Source organism: Echinops telfairi, unplaced genomic scaffold (assembly GCF_000313985.2).
Source record: "Echinops telfairi isolate 266 unplaced genomic scaffold, ASM31398v2 ScPeMD7_4;HRSCAF=17, whole genome shotgun sequence".
Taxonomy (NCBI): Eukaryota; Metazoa; Chordata; class Mammalia; order Afrosoricida; family Tenrecidae; genus Echinops; species Echinops telfairi.
The window spans coordinates 41,070,429-41,086,807 of NW_022103900.1; the positions used below are offsets into that span (position 1 = coordinate 41,070,429).

Genomic DNA, 16,379 nt, shown 5'->3' on the forward strand with positions numbered 1-16,379 from the left:
GGGCTTCCTGTTTCTGTTAAGCTGGAGAATTCCTATGTCCCTCTGCAATTCTTGATTTCAACTTGTTGTTTCTACTGCAGAGACCAGAATGTCACAACATGTTATTGCAAGCAAACACACTGTTGAAATTAATGAAAATAACTTTATTCTTGATTTTCCCAATCCCCCCAAAGGGCAAATGACATGTTCTAGGATGGACACTGAGCACAGCATCAGAGCTGACTACGTCGTAGCATGTATTGAACACAGTGCAAGACCTTGAACAAAGCACTTTACATATACACCGGTTCAATGAATTCTCATCATAAATGTGTCTGCACAGATAGCAGGCTGAGGCTTGCATATCATAGATACAGGATGATTTGACAACAGCCTGGGGGCAGTGGATTGGAAGGAATAGCTTAGAGACTGCCAGGGAGAACAGACAGATATCTGTTTGGGAAGACCGTATGTATTAGGAGGGAGCCTAGAGAATAGGATAATAGTTTTGGAGCATCATGGGTAAATTTGCTTTTGTTTGTCAGCTATGGAATTGTCTGATCTGATGTCTTATCTGGACGGGAACTGTTTCTTTCTTTCCTTTTTTTAGACTGTTTCTTGCTGCTTGGTTGGTCAGAAGAGGTAAAAAGGATGGAGTGTGGAGGCATGTCTAACCTCTGCCTTGTGATAATAGGGAAGCCAAAGGAGGTCAGATTGGGTCCCCTCCATGTCCTTAACTAAGGAGTCTATCGTTTAAGGATGCTATCTGTTTGGCAATCTCTCTGCGGTCGGGCTGTCACGCTGTTGGTTGTTCTATCTCTTCAGTTGGGAGTCCATCCACCTATCTGTAGCCTGCACCTCAGAAGGAGGCTGTCTGTCTGTGCAGCTCTGAGATTTGTCTGTCTCTGTGCAGCGATATTTGCTCATCAGACAAGGGTCAGTCTAATTAGCTGTGGTTATGGTGGCTTGAACCTGTTTCGATGGCTGTCGTTCTTAGATCCACTCATCACTCTGCGTGGACATCTTACTGTCTGAGTGATGGGCCATCAGATACTGAGGTGAGACTAATCCACAGTGTGATGATGGAAGGCAGTCCCCCAAAGACCAAGCTAGCCATTTCCCCCTCAAAATTGGGGACTGTGCTCATGTAGTCCCTTGGGTTTAGGCCCATTCTTGATTTTCTTGCTTGAATCTGCTGGGTGCAGTCCTCTCAACTAGGACACAATTATTGAGGCAACGCCCCCATATTCCCCACTCTTAGAAACTTTTATTTTGATCCAGGCTCAAGATCCCTATTCCCAACATTTCACACAAAAAAAGACCATTGGCAGTTGGCGGAGCAGTCTGGGCAGTAACGTGAGGCCCCAGCAGGCACGGCCGGCCGCTCCATTCACACCTGAGTCCACTGGGCAGGCGGGTTCCGAGGTCCCTTCGGTCTTCCAATGCGCAGGTTGAAGCCTGGGAGAGGAAGGCCACCGTGGGTCACCGAAACCCTGAGACATCGGAGGAGGCTGAGGCATGGAGGCATCCGCGTGCTTCAGCGCCCTCTGGGGTTACTCTAGCCTGACACCTCCGAGACTCCAAAAACACGGGCCCCAACTCCTAAATCCCAGCGTTCCGGGCTCTACCTTAAAGCTGGGAAGGGTCGCTGCGACGCGAAGCTCTGTGTGACTTACCTAGTCCACTGGCCTGGATCCCGTCCACCACATCTTCATAAGCGCCTGGCCAGGCGGGGCCGTGGTTCGCAGGAGCTGTGGCAGAAGAGCCCCAAGACCCGGCTTAGACCCCACCTTGGAGCCTGCGACCCCACCAAGGGTGGAGGGAGCCCGCGGGGGAAGGAAGTGGAGCCAGAGCAGTCCCCTGGGGAGGTGCAAAGCGTTTGGGGTGTGGCCAAGACTAGGACATCCGCCTTTGGGGCATGCCCCCAGGCAAAGCAGCCTAACCAGGTACAAAACAACAACCCCAAACTGGCATCTAGCTTTGACACCGCAGTCAGGTCTAGAGGAATTTCCGTGGTGTGGCTAGGGGGTCCTGAATGTCACAAGCAGAACCTCCAGGGAGGGTGACCCTGATCTCAGCCTCGGGGAGTGACCAGACCAGACCCCAAGCAAGAGGTCCTGCTCTTCGCGGGACGGTCTCTCGTCCTCCGAGTGGTGGCAGGACAGAGAGCCCCAGAAAGTAGGGAGGGTGTGGGCTTCCCGCAGCCTGGCCGCCCGCCCTCGGGGGACTCACCCAGACCGGGGGCTGTGCGCTGCGGGTCCTCCGCCGCGGGTCCCGCGTCAGCCGGGGTGTCCCGGAGCCTCTGGGCGCGCGGTGTCACTTGGCTGTAAAGAGGCTCTGCCTCGGCACCGTACGCGCTTGCCTCTGGCCCGGGACCCACGAGGGTGCCACGCTTCTGCACCACGGCGTACGTGTCGGCCATGGCGAGGTGGCCCCGGGTCCGATGCGGAGACCTCGGCTCAGCTCTTGTGGGCGGGGAGAAGAGGGTGGGCCGGCCCCGGCTGGAGGAAGTGACTCCGCAGAGGCTGGGGAGGAGGGTGCTGTGCTCAGCAACGGAACCACTGGCTTCGGGTTCGCTTGGGCAAGGAGAGTGGGAAGAGGGAAGAAGGAGGGGTCTCTGGGTCTCACAAGCAGCTGAGAAGTTCGGTGGATGGACTCTGGTAGACAGAGTCTGGTCTTGGGGGGAAAGGGCCAGCCTTGAAGCTGAATGGGCAAGGGAAGGGAGGGTGGTCGTTCCTGTGTAAATGTTTATTAACAAATAATTGAAAAGCTTCGAAAGGGCAGGAAAAGTTTGCTCCCCACAAAGAAGGGCTCGGTAGTCTGAAGGGCCAGAGCGATGTCTCTGGGGTGACTGGAGGTCACAGCACCCACTAGAGATTGGACAATTAGGCCGCATCAGGGAGTAGTTGCTGAATTAATGAATGTGGTGGTAAGGGAAAAACACCAGCGGGATAGAGGTGTAGCTTTAGAGGTGGAGGCAATGTGATAGATATCTGGGATAACAAAGGTCATTGGAGCCCAGCGGTCTGAGAGTTCAGTTCCGAGAATATTTCCGAAGGTACTGGTGAGATAAACAAGGTATGGGCGAATGTCTCAAAGATGAAAGAGCTAGCCACAATATGGTAAATTGAAAAGGAAAGAAGACACGGGTGGAGCTAGTACCTGAAGGCTGACTATGGCCTGGAAAGTCCTAAGTGAGGGGCATTACCATATGACGGAGAACGGCTCCGCTGGGGTGGAGGTGAGGGGTGCATGTGGAATAAACTTCAGAGGGGCCAGTCTGGGAAGGGAGAGTCGAGGAGGGCTAGGATGGATGTCGTAGAGAACAGTCCCTGCTCCTAGAAGGACCACAAGGTCTGGACACCTGGGTGCTATGGTCGAGCGAAATATGCCCCTGCTCTGGGTCCTAGACTGGAGGTATTGGAGAGGCACCTCTTTGTTTCCTTGAGCTTATCATAACGATGGCTGGCAACCTGGAGTGCTGAGAACATCTGAGCCAGGTTATGGCACACGGACCTGTGCTGCTCCTGGGTGGCAAAGAGCAGTCTCAAGAGAGCAGAGGATGGGAGGATGTGTGGAAGGAAGCCTAGTGTGTGTCCTTGGGAATAAGAAGCCCATGGCCGCACCTCCATCTGCACAGCAGCGGACCACTGCTTCCACATCTCGAGGACCACCTCAAAGAGGCTGAAGTTAGGTGGGACTATCTGGACGAAGAAATGAGACACATGAGCAGGCTCCATGGACATTGGAACATGCAACACACACACACACACACAAGTATGGCCTGATTGTACCTAGGCCAGGAACAACTGCCTCCCATAATCTACAGTGCACAGAACACGTGTTTGCCCAGAGCACACTGCGTCTGGGCTTAACCATGACCCCTTTTAAATGAGATATTGACAGCTGGGATTTGAGCCCTAATGAGGATGCCCTGTGAAGAAACCTCTGAATTCTCAGAGTCTCTAGATTATCATTTGAAAGGGGAATGAATTGCTATGGTCATTGGGTGTCAGCTGTGCTATCTGCAGGCCGGCTCAGTCAATGTCAGTGACTGCAGGGGATACAATGTAAGCATGGCCCCAAGGTTTCTTGGAACGGTAATACTGGTTCCAAGTTCTACACCGCACTTCCATTGTCCTCTGCCTCATAGACCACTGATGATTTGCTCAAATTGTTTCCATACGTGTCCCTATCCATGACCATGTTTAGTCCCTTTCAGCATTTCTAAGTGAGATTAGTGGGTCCCATGTTTTCCAGTTTCCCTTGTACTCGACTGGAACTACAAAGGAATATTTAACTAGTGGCAAGAAGGAACGTGGTTGGGGTATTCCGTGTAGCCACCTTTCATCCGCTACCATGGGTACATCAAGTATATTTTATTGTTTTCTAATTCTTTATGTAAAATGGCAGTTTTCCCCCTATCTCTTCCTGAGTAATGTTCTGTATTTTCCCAGCTATTCTATATTGTCTTTCATATTTATGTTAGATTAGCGGTAACCCAATTTATCTTGTGAACACTTGTTTTGTAAGGTTTTGTACAATGGATATGTTAATGCTGATTTAGTCTCCCTCCTGTGTTGAGGGAGATATTAATAGCTTTTATCATTTGCATACATCCTTCCTCTAAGAAGCAGTGAGCAGTTGAGTTCCCCTTTTCCACTTGTGGCCATACCAAGTTGAACGACCCTTTTGTAGATTATTCATGTGCTCCATCCAAAGTTCAGTAACATCTTTGGTGTGCCATTGATTTTAGGATTAGTAATTTGTAGTGCATGTTTTTGAGTCTCATTTATATGTGTGCTTGGAGCATCACAAAACCATCGATATCTATAGTTTCTTCCCGTGCTATAGCATAATTGTTATTGTCTATTTTAGTAGGAATTTTATAGATGAACACAGAGACTTGTCCTGTCAATTGTAATACTGTCACTAGGTTCTAAGCAACCTGCTGAAGATTCAATATCTAGTTTTATCACCTCATTCCATGTCCTAGGCAGTCCCTTTCCATGGGTAGGTAATAATTTTTAAGTCCATCCATGTATCCTTACAAGCACATTTCAGTTTATGAATTGAGGAATGTCTTAATGTCTCCAATTTGTATCTACCACTCCTAGTTTGAAAGTCCTTCATAAATTGTGTCTGATGGTGCTTAACATCTTGTATGTGATATTGTATTCAGTTATGAAAATTATTTTGAAACTAAGCTTGCCAATTGGTGCATGTTTGCTTGTAATGAGTTAAAATTTAGTGCTGCAGCTTCCAAATGGAAAAAAATCTGCTTTGATTTCCCGTATTCCTAATGCCTGTATTCCATCTATCAAGAAGTTGGCAACCAGTGCTTATTCCTTAAGTAATTGTAAAGCTCTTCACAAAGGTTTCCCTATCTAGTGGTGACATATTTGGCTGGTGTGCATAGTGTTTATGACTAATCTACATTGAGATAAAACTTTGTAAACATCAAATTGTAATTTGGTGAAAGTAAATGTAACCCTATGGGATTGTGTATAACATGCACTGGTTGATTATGCGGAGGGTCGTAGGATTGTGTCTGCAGAATTTCAGGTGCAAGTAAGATGAGTTCTAAAGTCAATGCTGGTTTGTAATACAATGTCCTGAGGCATAACGTATTCAAAGATGCAAGGCCTGGACTATTAGGTTTTATGTAACATTCCTTGAATCTTTTATTTCTAGCTAGATAAGGTGGGAATTAATGTGTTAGTAGGGTAGTATTCATGTATATTGGGTGAGTACCAGTCCAGATGGTATATTTCCATTGATTTTCTATATATGAGGGGGTACCCCCCCAAAACACCTGAAAAAGCGCTGCTGGGTAGAGTTTTCATAGTACACATTTTTCCTACTAGGCGAGCATAGAGCAACTTCCTCTGAGTTAGTGCACCCAGTGACCTTGCTGAGGAATTTTCTCTCTGATCACAGTGAATTTTTTCATGAAAGCAGTTTTGTTCAAACCTCATTTTTTTTGTTGATGGCCAATTTAAAAGAACAGCGTGTAGCTGTGAAATTTTGTTTCCTGCTCGGGAAAAATACTGCAGAAACCATTGTGATGTTGAACACAGCTTACAAGAACAGCGCTATGGGAAAAACTCAAGTGTATGAGTGGTTTTCTCACTTCAAAAAAGGTGAAATCACTGATGAAACACACAATATTCCTCTGGCTCTTTGAGGCTTCCTCACCCCACACTATCCTGACCCCAGCCCTGCCTTTCAGTTCTGGCTAGACCGGAGCATGTATACTGGTACAAAGAAGAACTCACCACACATGGAATCCAGGTCAGATACCCCCCTCAGGAACAGAAATGGGAGGAGTGATACCGGGAGGGTAGGGGGAAGGTGAGGAAAGGAGGGGAGGAAGGGGGAACCGATCACAGTGATCAATGCATAACCACCACCACCACCACCCACTCCAGGGGGATGAGCAACAGAAACATGGGTGAAGAGAGACAGTGGTCCATGTAAGATATGAAAATAACAGTAATTTGTAATTCCTCAAGGGGTCACACGGGTGGAAGTGGGTGTGGAGGGAAATAGGAGGGGCTGACACCAAGTGCTCAAATAGAAAGTAAGTGTTTAGAAAATGATGATGGCAACATATGTACAAATATGCTTGATACAATTGATGTATGGAATGTTATAAGAGCTGTAAGAGCCTGAATAAAATTATTTGGGGCAAAAAAAAAAAGGTGAAATGTCAATTGATGACAAACCTCGTTCTGTCGACTTCCCAAATGGACAATAATGTCGAGTTGTAGTGCATTTGGAGCTCATTCCACCAGGTCAGACTGCTAATCAAGCTTTCTATTTAGAGGTTCTGAAAAGATTGCCTAACAGTGTGCGACATAAAAAGTCTGATTTGTGTCAGACGGGACTAGTTTTGTCACCACAACAGTGCACCTGCTCATGCAGCCTTCTCAGTGTGCCAGTTTTTGGCAAAAAACAATATGCCTCTCTTGCCCCACACACCTTAGTCACCTGACCTCACTCTGTACAACTTCTTATTGTTTCCATGAATGAACAGTGATTTGACAACATAGAAGAGGTGAAGCAAAAAACAAGGGAGCTGCTGTCAGACATCCAAACATGAGTTTGAAAAATATTTCCAAGAATGGAATCACAGATTTGACAAATGTATTCAGTGTAATGACGAGTACTTGGAAGATGATAAAGATGATTTGTAAAAAAAAATTTAAATACTTAGCTTTAAAAAAAATCCGGTTTTTTTTGGTGCCCCCTCACATATAAGCATCAGAAAATTTTATAACCTATCTGTATATATAAATTTTCAGTAAATTATTCTTTTTATAGATGATTCCACCAATCTGAACTCCTTCAGTTGGCCGAGTATGAGCTTAGACTATTGATATTTTTATTGATTTCATCATTGACAGTTTATCGAGTCTATCTGTGTGTTCTCTATTGTCATTGTGTCACTTCATGTCATGTGTCCCATTTGTAGGTGGAAACCAAATCTTAGCAGTTAAGAATATTTCCCTTTCTACACTTGTTCTATGTAGCCATTATAGGTCTATTGCTAATACTATTGAACATAGTATTACTGTGATTTGCACAATTACATGTGATAGCTCATGTTTTCCATGCTATGTCTGTGGAAGCAGTAATACTCTCAGACTCTGTATTGAATAGACTCATGCCTTGGTATTGCCTTTCATAACATTCTTTTGGGGCATGGTGTCTAGGGAATTTGGTTATGGTTATATTCAATGGTAAAGCTATCACTTGGTGTTTATAGGTAATATTCATCCACATATTATTTCTTATTTAAATGTATCCTTTGACTAGGGACATAAAGTGAAAGGTGGTTGTATTTCCAGAGTGTTTGATATCTGGAATTAAGAAGGTAGTGTTTTATATTTTTCGAGTCTATTGTTGCCATTGCATTTCCAATGTCTACAATTGCTATCTCGAGACTTAGCTAAGTACCCTTTGTGTACATCACTATTGTTAGGTGAATCCGGCAAATTGCCATTCACTGCATTGGTAGTGAGAACCAGTGTTGGTGACTAGGGTGTAGTCTTTGACTCACTGGAAAGCAAGCTCACATTGGTCTTACCTATAGGTTATATGTTTTATTTTTCATTTTCATTTCACCTCGTTAGATTGGGGTGCATATGTCTTTAACATATGCACATGTTCTTGTAGTGGCCAATGTTTTGTAGTTATCAATTTCCCTGGAGTTGACATATGTATCTGTCAGTATTAGGGGTGCCAATCTTTCTCTCCACTTTTTTTACATAGTTCTTCTTTACAAGACTCTTCTTTGGTCAAGGTGTCAACAAGTGGGGTGTTCATGTGTGAGAACCTGACACATAGTATCATGCAGACATTTGGATAAATATGGTTCCCCTTTGATACTACTCAGAACACTCTGAGCTGTACTGCTCATGTTTGTTGTTGCTGTGTGATTACCATACTGACCTCCTTATGTTCTTCTTCCAAATCAGGAGAGTCACAACCAAAATGGCTTCTTTATAAAATAATGCATATTTTTCTGTATAATCTATATGATTGTAATAATCAATAGACGGGTTGGGTGACATGGTGGATTCTATTATTTTGTATCCCAACTTAGAAAGGTCCATTCTAGTGGGATATTCAGTGCGGATCACGCGTGCTGCCCTCTGGCTGGATAGTGAGCTGATGGACGCCCTGGTTAATCTGTCACGTCGGTGGTTCTGAGCAATAACCCAGGCTTCCTTCAGGGCATTGGACGTGTGAGAAGTCGCCATGCGCTATCTTAGAGTGTCTGCCTATTTTGTATCTGATTAACTCAGCCAGACAAGTAAAATATTGCAACTCTAGGCTTGCAGTTTTTTCTTGGTTGCTTTTCTTTCAGCTATGCTCCTAGGAAACTGTTAATTCAATTACTGTATCTATAGATTTACCTATCCTGGATTTCATGTACAGGAAAAAACAAGCAAACATAAAAAGAAAGACAAATCCCAACAACCATGACAAAATAAAACAGACATAAATCTGAACTGGAAAGAAAGCATAAAATATTAAAAACTAGAAAAAATTTAAAATGGGTTAAAAGTCAGGTTAAATGATAAAATGTTCTATTTTAACTATTTGCAATATGTGCAATATTCCACTTTACAATGCACTCTGTCTGAAAGGAAGTCTATTCACACCCTGGTCTGTTGTCCGCAGGGATCCACCAGTATAGTAAAACTATTCACGCAAGTATATTCAATTTTGTACTTAGAGTTATTCCAAAAGCTGGTAAGTCAGCCAAACCTGCCCAGCTGTGGAGTCATTCCTCCTCCAACGGTTGATGGTACATGATCAAAGGAAGAGCCAGCCAGGACTTCGCGCAATTAGCCATACTGGTTATACTTTGGTATTCCAAAATCCTAAAATCAAATTCCATGGGAACAACGTTTAGAGTTTAGAGTGGTACTGTTTCTAGTGGTTGCAGGATCACCACTTGCTCGAGTTGAATTTGCAGTATTATTACTACTTACACTAGCACACTGCCCTCATCATTTCTAATGATATCATTTATCACAGCACATGTGAATAAAATATAATGAAATATAACAATATTCCTCTTTTCAAAGCTAGTTGGGTCACATTCCTCTGTAATCAACAAATCAATTTCTTCTACATCAGTGGTTCTCAACCTTCCTAATGCCACTACCCTTTAATACAGTTCCTCATGTGGTGACCCCCAACCATAAAATTATTTTTGTTGCTACTTCGTCACTGTAATTTTGCTACTGTTATGAATCGGACGACCCGTGTGAAAGGGTCATTTGACCCCCAAAGGGGTCACGATCCACAGGTTGAGAACCGCGGCTCTAAGTCAACCACATCAAATCCTTCTATACTAAAATTTTGTTCAGCAACTCTATCATTAATCACAAAAAAATAATTCACTAGGAAATCTATGTGAAGTTGCTATTATGTTCATTACATTCACTGCTTTGTAGCCAATCATTTTGAGTAGCATGAAGTTGAACACATGGCCAACAGCAGTAGCCAATCTTGAACTGGCAATCTCAGCCAAAGTTAGTACACCTGAGTGCATTGAGAACTCCGTCAATCAGCTCACTCTCTCCTAACTGAAGAAGAGGAGTTTTTGTGTTGAATTGTCTGGCGAGATCCGGTCTCAGGACCAGCTTTGCCAGGGTGGATGTTATGAGGATAGTTGAATGCACCAACACTGGGCCACTCTTCACATGTAGTTTCTTCTTCACAAATCAGCTGTATTTTGCTGGATGGTGAATTTTCTGATAATTCGTCTCTTAGATAGTGTTATACAAAGTGCATGATGTATAGTTAGTAAGCTGCATGCAAAGAAGTTGGGTGGTATTGTTATCGCACGGTTTATTTTCACAGATGGTGCAAATCTGATACTCAGAATCATAATTAGAAGTATCAAGAATGCTATGGCCAAGCTGGTGATCCTTGACAAGATGTACAGTGCTAACACTTTGGTAAGTATGATTTTCCGGTATAACACCTGACATAATGTAACTGTGCATCCACTTAATTGATATCAGATGTTAAGTTGGTAAGCACAGTGTAGGGGAATATTTTTATTATTTTAGGTAATTCCCAACTGAGAAATTTTGTGTAGTTCCAATTATTCTTTTCTTCCTATAGTCCACAGGGTTCCCTTGTGGTTTTTGGTTACCACTTTCTATAAAAGTAGATTTTTATTATTTCTATCTTTAATCCATAGCCTATATGTTGATTTGTAATCCAATTCTTTTATAGAGTCCCTCATACTCTCATGCAGAGAAGGTCCTATCCTAGTCTATTTTTTAAGTGATCATATGCCTTGTCATTTCATTCACTGCTTCTAGCCTATTGAGTAGCATGAAGTGGAACACACACAACATAGTAACACAACATATAGCCAATTGAGATAGTTTATTGCATCAGGCTGGCCGTTAAACGCAAGGGGGATTAATTGAAGGGCAGAGACATACATGGCTCGGTGAGCCTCGCCTTTCTTGTCTCTCGCTCTTTGATCATCGGACCAGTGTGTGGCTGCCTTGCTTGTCTGTGCCTCAATTTATAGGCTACACTACCTGTGGGATGCCTAGCCTGTGGACTGTGTCGCTGTAAGTTGAGGTCCCTTTAAGACCACGATTGAAATTTACGTCTCTGGAGCTGGGGACTGATGGTTGGTGACCTGCCTTGCTGTTTTGCTGACTGTGCTGGGATAGCCGAGCTCTCTCTCCACAGAGGACATCGTGGTGGCCCTCAAGGCTCAAAGGACTGCCAGTGTCTCACAACTCTCTCTCACGGGAGTGAGTTGCACTGAGCCATTTGTACTGCTTATAATTTAACTGTTCATTTCTTGTATTATCTATCTATCTATCTGTATATAATTTAACAGCTCATTTCTTGTTATATATTTATCTATCTTTATAAATATATATATATATATACTTACTAGCAATCTGGTGTTGTCTCTCTAGAGAACCCTAACACACCAATGAAGACAGCATGGAAGGATTCAGCTCCCCACTTTGGAGGAAGAAACCACTGAAAGTCTTGTGCATCGCTTCAAGGCCTTGTCAGAGACTGAAAGCCTAAACAAAGGGAGCAAAAGTGTGGACACTGCTGGGAGATGGGCCCCTCAGGGCCCTGGGCATTTGACTTGTGACTAAAGAGGAGCTGACTTCTTGGAGGGGAGTCGACCATGGTGACATGAGTTGGGTAGAGCCTGGGGGAGTGAGTCTTAGGGCTCTTCATTTACAGATAGGGTGTGACTCCACGCAAAGAGCAACGCCTGCAGAAACCTTCTACTGCTCAGAACTTGGAATGTGCTAATAAGCATGAATTTAGGAAAATTGGAAGTGTTCAAAAATGAAATGGAGCACATAAAGATCAATATCCTAGACATTGGTGAGTGGAAATGGACTGGTGTTGGCAATTTGGAATCAGAAAATCATATGATTTATTGGGTTGGGAATAACACAATCAAGAGGAATGGTGTGACATAATTAGAAAGGGTCTTGCTAAATCCATCATGAAATACAATGCTATCTGTGATAGGATTATAACTATCGGCCTTAAAGAAATTCAATCAATGTAACTATTATTACAATTCATGCACCAACCACCAAAGCTGGTGATGAAGAAATTGAAGAACTCTTACAACCACTTCAGTCTGAAATTGATCAAACACGCAATCACGATGCATTGATAACTATTGGTGATTGGAATACAAAAGTTGGGAACAAAGAGGAAGGAAAAGTTGGAAAGGATGGACTCGGAGATAGGAAAGAAGCTGGAGATCAGATGATAGAATTCTGCAAAACCAATGACTTGTTCATAGCAAATACAGCTTTTCAACAGCACAAAAAGCAACTATGCACACAGACTTCCCGATGGAATACACAGAAATCAAATTGACTCCACATGTGGGAAAACATGATGGAGAAGCTCAATATCAGCAGCTAAAACCAGACGAGGGGCCTGCTGCAGAAAAAACCACCAACTGCTCATAGGTAAGTTCAGGATAAAGCTCAAGAAAATTAAAACAAGTCCGCAACAGCAAAATATGACCTGGAGTCTATCCCACCTGAATTTTGAGACCATCTCAAGAACAGATGGGCTGCACTGAACAGTAATGGCAGAAGACTTGAGCTATGGGAGGACATCAAGACCATCATTCATCAGGAAAGCAAAAGGTCATTAGAAAGACAGGAAAGAATGAAAAGATCAAAGTGATGTCAGAAGGGACTCCGAAGCTTGCTCTTAATCGTAGAGTAGCTAAAGCAAATGGAAGAAAGGATGAAGTCAAAGAGCTGAATAGAAAATTTCAAATGGCAGCTCCAGAAGACAAAGCCAGATATTAAAATGAAATACGCAAAGACCTAGAATTTAAAAAAACCAAAAGAGAACACACTCAGCATGTCTGAAACGTTAAGAACTCAAGAAGAATTGAAGCCTGGATTTTCAATCTTGAAATATTCTATGAGCAAATATTGATCGAAGCATCAAAATTTATGGAAAGAATACAGTCACTGTACCAAAAAGTACTAGTCAACATTCTACCATTTCAGGAAGTAGCAATATGAGCAAGAACCAATGGTGCCGAAGGAAGAAATCCAAGTAGCACTGAATGCATAATTAGTCCAAAACGAGGCTGCAGGATTGACGGAATGCCCATTGCAATGTTTTAGCAAGCTGAAGAAGCACTAGAGGTGCTCACTTGTTCTATGCTAGGAAATTTAGAAGACAGCTACTTGGCCAACTGACTAGAAGAGATCCATTTTTGTGTCCATTCCACAGAAAGGTGACCCAACAGATTGCTCAAACTATAGAATATCATTGATACCACACACAAGTTTTGCTTAAGATCATCCAACAATGGCTGCAGCAGTACAGGGAGCTGCCAGAAGTTCAGGCTGGTTTCAGAAGACGATGTGGAACAAGGGATATCATTGCTGATGTTAGATGGATCCTGGCTCAAAACAGAATACCAGAAAGATGTTTGTGTCTTGTTGCCTATGCAAAGGCATTCAATTGTGTGATTCATTGCAAACTATGGATAACCTTCAGAAAAATAGCAATTCCAGAACACCTCATTGTGCTTTTTCCTGTTGAAATAATTCCAAAGTTATATAAAGATTACAGGTATAGGGCATATAGCTCCCATATGCCATCTATTTGGCATTCTCATCTTTTAAACATTTCTGACACACATGCAAGTATGTAGCAGACATGTCATGTCATGTAGCAGACATGATGTTGTCTATTCCTAAGCATTTCCTAAGAGTGTGCTTTTCTCCAACCTGTCACTGGCCCTAGGATGTTCACACGTGAACACCAGGCCAGCTCAACGTTTGTTTCCTCTCTCATCTTTTTGACAATTCATAACTCTAAGTACCACCTGTTTGCTAACAGAAACATCAAAGAAGAAGATGCAACAGGAGTCCTTTTGCAACCTAACACCCCCAAATCCAGGTGTCCTTGAGAGTCAATGAGGTAGGCTGTCCCCAGACACAGGCATATGTAAAAATCCCCCCTCAACACAAACTCATTTTTCTAAATTTTGGTTTTCTTTGCCTCTTAAAATACCATACTCCCCCAACAGATTGTGTCCAAATGATCATTTGTGACTATTATATCCATTTGTTCTCTTGTGATACCTGGGATGGAGACACACACAGGAAGTAGAACATTTAAGAGTAAAAATATCCCACAGTATTACATCCCACCAAGCCTTTGTCCTCAGGTTCTACCACCAGTGGGACAGTAAAGGCCTTGCCCCAGAGTGCCATGGATATCATTCACTATTGATATTTTTCTGATTGTATCTAATTGGCCTTTTCAAAAGTCTTCCACTGCTAGTAAAGCTGCTTGGTTAGCTACAGAACTTGAAAGAAGTAAAGTAATAGTTTTAATATAGGATGTTACAGTGAAGTACATTTTGGCATCTTATTTTGATCGTCTGTAATGCACATGGTTGGCGGTTTGAAACTACGAGCAGCTCCGTAAGTGAAAGATTGGGCTTTCTACTTCCGTAAACAGTCACCGTCTCGGAAAGCCACAGGGCCTCACTATAGGACTCGGTGGCTGCGAGTTTGGTTTTTTGGCTTTGTCTAAAAGCTGGCCACTTAGTGCTAAATCCGGCTCTTAAGTTGAGCCTTCTGTGCTCAAACTATTAAAAAAGTAAACACCCATGATTAAGCACGTGTTTTCTGCTTAATAAACAATTGCTCTATACAGTCCTGGGCCCTGTGCAATTAACCCTAGGTCACCCTCATGCCTGTGATATCTGCACAGGTGGATTACAGGACAGACAGGAAGTCCATGACCACCTAAGGTTGCTTATGAATACATGCAGTGTATTGGATAGTGTCCCCAGGCTAACCCATGTTCACACCATAAAGCCCGGAACCTCTGAATGTGACTCTATTTGAAGAAAAGATCTTTGCAGATGGGATTAAGGATTTTGAGAAGTGGTGATCATCGGATTACCAGGTGTGGGTCCCACAGCTATTAAATGTCCTTCTCAGAGACACACAGAAGGCGACAAAGAAACAATGTGAAGGCAGAAGGTACAGATAAAACAAAGGAACTCAAAGCCAAGATTTACTGGAAACCAGAAACTGGGAGAGACCTGGGGCAGATTCTGTCCCTGGAACACCGGGAGACAGTGTATGCTTGCAAACAACTTGATTTCAGACACTGTCCTCCCAAATTGTGTGAGAATACATTTCTTTTGTTTTAACCCAACTTGGTGGTGATGTTACAGCAAATACAGAAAGCTGACGTTTTTGTCTGGAAATGTATTCAGAGTATTCACAGGCAAATTCTCCAGCGTGGGATCCTGGGAGAGGGTGTGGAATGCACAGCAGAAGGAAAAGGACTGACGTAAGCAGAGCTGAAGACCGTAGACCTATCCTGTGAAGTCCTAGCGCCTATAGTCCCCCTGCCCACTCCGTAACTGGGTCACGCCTAGTCCCAAGGCTCTTCTGAGCCCTAGGAATGTCCACCAAAGGGTCTTCGCATGGCCTGCACCCGTGTTTTCTGAGATGATCCAGGTAAGGTTTGGTGCGTCTCTGCCATGCAGAGGTCTCCTCTACTCCCCATCCCCTATTCATCTTTTTCCCTCCATGACTCCAAATCCACCTGATTAAAAAAATTTTTTTTTATTACTCCCCTCTATGAAGCCAAGCTTATTCCAGGGTCTTAAACCCGCTTTGTCAAATCAGAGCCCTTTGGAAGGTACAAGGAATGGGGCCAAAGAGTGATCCCAGAGATGTCAAGTGAGCAAAAGGTGACTTATAAAGGGATACACCCCCCAAAACACCGGATGTGATGTGAGGGGGATAGCGTGTTTGGGGTTCCTTCCACCAGGCCAGACTATTAAACTTTCTATTCAGAGGCTCTGAAGAATCCTTAACAGTGTGTGACCAAAAGAAGCCTGATTTGTGGCAGATAGGGGACTGGTTTTGCCATGAAAAATGCAGCCATTCACACAGACATCTCAGTGTGTCAGTTTTTGACCAAAAAAACCCCCCAAAAACCCAGCATGCCATTCTTGCCTCATGCACCTTACTCACCTGATCTTGCTCTGTGTGACTTTTTTGTTTCCACAAATGGAGAGGGACATGAAAGGACAGTGATTTGACAATGAAGAGGTGAAGAAAAAAAAAAGGTGTTGTCAGAATGGAAACACATGTTCAACAAGTGAATGGAGAGTACTTTCAAGGTGTTTTGTAAAAAAAAAAAAATTTAAATACATAGCTTTGGGAAAAATAAATTGCTTCTCCTGTGCTACACTGGCCATTCCCTATGTGACTTTGAACCCTTTCTCTGAAGTGAGAGGTGGCAGTGGGGTCTATATGATGAGTGGTCCTCCGTTATCCCTCCGGGGTATGAAAAAG

General features: G+C 43.5%; 1 protein-coding gene across 1 annotated transcript; it reads right to left on the reverse strand.

The window, feature by feature from the left end:
* Nucleotides 1–122: 122 nt before the first annotated feature.
* PTPN18 (protein tyrosine phosphatase non-receptor type 18) lies at nt 123–4,185 on the reverse strand. The gene is given in 7 exon segments (XM_045298336.1): nt 123–1,437; nt 1,656–1,730; nt 2,212–2,555; nt 3,412–3,506; nt 3,606–3,683; nt 3,774–3,844; nt 4,110–4,185. Coding segments are annotated over 7 exon segments (807 nt in total). The 3' UTR covers nt 123–1,369.
* Between the last annotated feature and the right edge of the window lie 12,194 nt (nt 4,186–16,379).